This window comes from Alexandromys fortis, unplaced genomic scaffold, assembly GCF_014885135.2.
Source record: "Alexandromys fortis isolate MF-2015 unplaced genomic scaffold, M_Fortis_MF-2015_v1.1 scaffold_128, whole genome shotgun sequence".
NCBI lineage: Eukaryota > Metazoa > Chordata > Mammalia > Rodentia > Cricetidae > Alexandromys > Alexandromys fortis.
The window spans coordinates 4388596-4393853 of NW_026068012.1; the positions used below are offsets into that span (position 1 = coordinate 4388596).

The 5258-nt window shown below is 38.9% G+C and overlaps 1 protein-coding gene across 3 annotated transcripts in view; it reads right to left on the reverse strand.

Moving 5' to 3' along the window:
• Nucleotides 1–401: 401 nt before the first annotated feature.
• The window catches only part of Prdm15 (PR/SET domain 15), a 72546-nt gene continuing 67689 nt past the window's right edge, over nt 402–5258 (reverse strand). For all 3 annotated transcript variants that reach the window (XM_050162075.1, XM_050162078.1, XM_050162081.1), the window contains exon 25: nt 402–511. In XM_050162075.1, coding sequence (XP_050018032.1) covers nt 458–511 — 54 coding nt within the window. In that variant the 3' untranslated portion in view covers nt 402–457. The remainder of the gene's footprint in view (nt 512–5258) is intronic.

A 5258-nucleotide genomic window follows, 5' to 3' on the forward strand; every position in this document is an offset into this window, starting at 1 on the left:
GTCTGGGGAAGGATGAGGAACTTGATGGAGATATGAACGAGGGGAATGTGGAAAGATGGGCAAACCTGGCCGTTTCCAAAACCACCATGATGTGGGATTCCCCTTTGTAGGCTATGAATATGTTTTATCATTACTGGTTATTAAAGAAGCTCTTTTGGCTAATGGCTTAGTAGAGTAAAGCCAGGCAGGAATGTGAACAGAGATACATAGAGAAAAGTAGGTGGAATCAAAGAAATACCATAAAGCTGCCAATGGAGAAATTTGCTAGACCCTTATTAGTAAGCCACAGCTGTGTGCCAATAAACAGATTGATAGAAATGGGTTAATAGAAGATGTAAGAGCTAGCAAAGAATACACTAGAGTCACTGGCCAGTGTTGTAATTACAGTTTCTGTGTGATTATTTGGGTCTTGGGCAGCCAGGAAGAAATGATCAGTTTCCACTCACATAATGGTGCATCAGTGTGGGCCAGCTATATCCACATAAATCCTGAGAGAGCTTGGAAAGGAATTCTAGAAACAAAAACAAAACAAAACAAAACAAAACAGAGTTAAGCACAGCTTTATGGTAGTAGCATTTTGTCAGGTAGGCTCTGTTTGCTAGAAGCTAGCAGAAGCACAATTCCTTTAAGAGAAGGTTTCCTAACTCAGTGGTAGCAACAAAAACTGCATGGCTCCTTTAAGAAGGCTTCCTGGTTTGTGTTTGTTGCAGGAACAGCTCTGGCTCTTTCAGGAGGCCAAACAATTGAATGGGGTTTGTGGGCAGCATGTTGCAAGTTACTTGGTGGCAGCATGGGCCAACTGCTTCCCAGAGTTGAGGTGGTGAAAATGGCTCCCATCCTGGGGTCCCAGAGCTGGTGGTAAAGGTGCCTCTGCCATATTGAAAGGCTGAGAGACAAAGCCAGCATCCAGGGCTGCTGCAAACAACCTGCTTACCATTTTGACTTTTTTTTTTTTTTTCCGAGACAGGGTTTCTCTGTAGCTTTGGTTCCTGTCCTGGAACTAGCTCCGCAGACCAGGCTGGTCTCCAACTCCCAGAGATCCGCCTGCCTCTGCCTCCCGAGTGCTGGGATTAAAGGCGTGCGCCACCATCGCCTGGCCTGCTTACCATTTTGAAAGCGCTCCTAGTCAGAAAATGATTACAAGTAAGCAATAAAGACAGATTCAGACAGAAATGAACCTCTGAACGAGTCATAGTGTTTAAAAAATATACATAGGCTTGAGAGAAAGAAGAAAAAGATTATACACAGTTATAAAAGGTTTTAAAAATAAAACAGTCTTTAAAAGAAACAGAGTATAGATAGTCATAGATTAAAAGAATAAAGAAAAATAAGCCATGTAAAGATGGAAAATATATAGAGAATCTGGATTTTATATATATATATATATTATTTTGTTTTCTTTGAATATTTTTTTTACTGTGAATAAGATAAGTATAGAGGGACATTTCATTGTATGGGCTGCTCAGCTTAACCAACACACATATTTTAAAGTTATCTTGACTTCAAAATTTGAGTCTAAGAATATTTTGTTTGGGCTGGGCAGTGGTGGCACACACCTTTAATCCGAGCACTCTGGAGGCAGAGGCAGGCAGATCTTTGTGAGTTCAAGGCCAGCCTGGTCTACAAGAGCTAGTTCCAGGACAGGCTCCAAAGTAACAGAGAAACACTGTCTCGAAAAATAAAACAAAACAAAAGAAGAATATGTTGTTTGGAAGAGAGGTTCTGCTTTTGTTTCCACAGTGGAAAGAAAGCTGTGGATTTCTTACTGGCTAATATGGTTTGATCAAACAAGAGCCCCTGAAGCAATGGCACAGATGGTCCAAAATCCATGACAGCTTCAGGACTGCTGGCTGAGATGGACCTACCACATAGGATATCCCATGACAGACCTGATTAATAGTGCCCCCAATCGGCAGGAAGTAGTCTAAAGAACAACTCCCAAATTCCATAAATGATTGTTTTTTTTAATGTTTGTTTACATTTAAAGGGGGATATGTTATAGAGACGAATACTTTGCAATGGTATGGATCTTGGTTTATTGACACAAATTTAAGGTCAATTTTCTTTTATGTATATTTCTGCCCTTGATTAAGGTATTGTTTGTATAGAAATTTAAAAATGTAATGTATAATTAAAATTTTCAGGTTAATAGGCAGTCATTTATAATAGTCAAACTTGTAGTCATATTAGTTAGGTTTTCTAGATATACAGAGATATATTTCAGTTAGACCAATAATCTTCAACACTTCAAAGACCTACAGAATATGGCATTTAAAATGTTTTAAGAACTTAGACTTTTTATGACAATGAGGCACATCTCCTGGCAGTACCAATCTATTTAAAGAGTCAATGGGCATCGAAAAGGCTCCTTATGGAGTTTTTTAGCCATTTCGGCAAGAAACTGCTCTTGCTTGGACTGCTTGATGGTTTGCTGTATAAACTGAACATGCAGGACCCACAGAAAAGTGATTGCTGAACTTGCCTAAAGAAGGTGAGACAGCCTTTTAGGGTTCCTGCCTAATGAAAGAGTCTGCCAGACATTCTTCAGAACACAGAAGAAATTGACTGACAAACTGCCAATGTAGGCAAAACAGTCTTTGAAATTTCCTGCTTCATGAAAAAGTCTGCAAGATACTATGGTCCTGTAGGCTGAAGATGGATGCTCCAACGTTACAGAAGAACTTTGGATGACTATCCAAGTAGCAAGATGTCTCTGTCAATTCTAGAGTTTTGGAAGGTGATTACAATGCACTTCTTGTTTACTTAGATAGCATTATATCCTTCTGGGGTCTTTGAAAAGTTGAAGACAGATAGTTATAAGTTTCCTTAGTATGATAAAAAATAAATTAGATATGATGAAACTTTAGACTCACAAAGATAGAATAAATGATAAAATATTTTCCAAATGTAAATGGACTAAATATTGTAACTATAATTCTTGCTTAATACCTGTTTTGTTATATTTATTAATTAACTTTGAACATACTTTATTCATCTATTTCCTTATTAAAACAGTTGTCAAAAGCCTGTGTCTTCATACTTATGGTCTCCTTTAAATGTTGATGTGAGATCTTGAAGAACTCAACTTTTTTTTTTTGGATGCCTCGTCTCAGATGATGTTTACTAATTTATATTAGAGCCAACTTGCATAGTTACAGTTAGACAAAGTAGAAAAATATCTGATATGGATTAAGATATTTTAAATTAAATAAATTAAATCCAAAATTTAACTCCTGAGACAGGTGTTTACAGAAACCACACTTGATCAGTGTCTGTACAAGATAAATTTAGGGCCTGTATTGTGTTTCCTCCATTTTCTCATGAAACTCAACTTTTTTTTAATTTTTATTGAGCTTTACATTTTTCTCTGCTCCCCTCCCTTCCTCTCCCCTTCTCTTCAACCCTCTCCCATGGTCTCCATGCTCCCAATTTACTCAGGAGATCTTGTCTTTTTCTACTTTCTATGTAGATTAGCTCCATGTATGTCTCTCTTAGAGTCCCCATTGTTGTCTAGGTTTTCTGGGATTGTGATTTGTAGGCTGATTTTCTTTGCTTTATATTTAAAAACCACTTATGAGTAAGTACATATGGTAATTGTCTTTCTGGGTCTGGGTTAACTCACTCAAAATGATGTTTTCTAGCTCCATCCATTTGTCTGCAAATTACAATATGTCATTATTTTTTCTGCTGTGTAGTATTCCACTGTGTAAATGTACCACATTTTTCTTATTTATTCTTTGGTTTAGGGGAATTTAGGTTTTTCCACGTTTTGGCCATGACAAACAATGCTGCTATGAACATAGTTGAGCACATGGCCTTGTGGCACGGTTGACCATCCTTTGGATATATACCCAAAAATGGTATTGCTGAGTCTTGAGGAAGGTTGTTTCCTAATTTTCTGAGAAATCACCATACTGATACAAAGGGGCTGTACCAGCTTGCTTTCCCACCAGCAATGCAGAAGTGTTCCCTTTACCCCACAACCTCTCCAGCATAAGTTGTCATCAGTGTTTTTGATCTTGGCCATTCTTACCAGTCTAAGATGGAATCTCAGAGTTGTTTTGATTTGCATTTCTCTGATGACTAAGGATGTTGAGCATTTACTTAAGTGTCTTTCAGCCATTTTAGATTCCTCTGTTGAGAGTTCTCTGTTTAGGTCTGTACATTGTTCGATTGAATTGTTTGTTCTTTTGATGACCAATTTGTTGAGTTCTTTGTATATTTTGGAGCTCAGACCTCTGTCTGATGTGGGGTTGGTGAAGATCTTTTCCCATTCTGTAGGCTGTCGTTTTGTCTTGTTGACCATGTCCTTTGCTTAACAGAAGTTTTTCAGTTTCAGGAGGTCCCATTTATTAATTGTTTCTCTCACTGTCTGTACTACTGGAGTTATATTTAGGAAGTGGCCTCCTGTGCCAATGCATTCAAGTGTACTTCCTAGTTTTTCTTCTATGAGGATCAATGTGACTAGCTTTATGTTTAATCTTTGATCCATTTGGACTTGAGCTTGTGCAAGGTGATAAATATAGATCTATTTTAATTCTTCTACATGTTCATATCCAGTTATGACAGCACCACTTGTTGAATATGCTTTCTTTTTTCCATTTGATTTTTTTTTGCTTTTTAAAGATTTATTTTGTTACAAATGGAAGGAAATAGAAAACACTATCCTGAGTGAGGTAAGCCAGACCCAAAAAGAGGAACATGGGATGTACTCACTCATATTTGGTTTCTAGCCATATACAAAGGACATTGAGCCTATAATTAGTGATCCTAGAGAAGCTAAATAAGGAGAACCCAAACAAAAACATATAGACATCCTCCTGAATATTAACCTTCATCAGGCGATGAAAGGAGACAGAGACAGAGACCCACATTGGAGCACTGGACAGAAATCTCAAGGTCCAAATCAGGAGCAGAAGGAGAGAGAGCACGAGCATGGAACTCAGGACCACGAGGGGTGCACCCACACACTGAGACAATGGGGATGTTCTGTCGGGAACTCACCAAGGCCAGCTGGCCTGGGTCTGAAAAAGCCTGGGATAAAACCGGACTCGCTGAACACAGCGGACAATGAGGACTACTGAGAACTCAAGAACAATGGCAATGGGTTTTTGATCCTATTGCACGTACCGGCTTTGTGGGAGCCTAGGCAGTTTGGATGCTCACCTTACTAGACCTGGATGGAGGTGGGTGGTCCTTGGACTTCCCACAGGGCAGGGAACCCTGATAGCTCTTTGGGCTGACGAGGGAGGGGGACT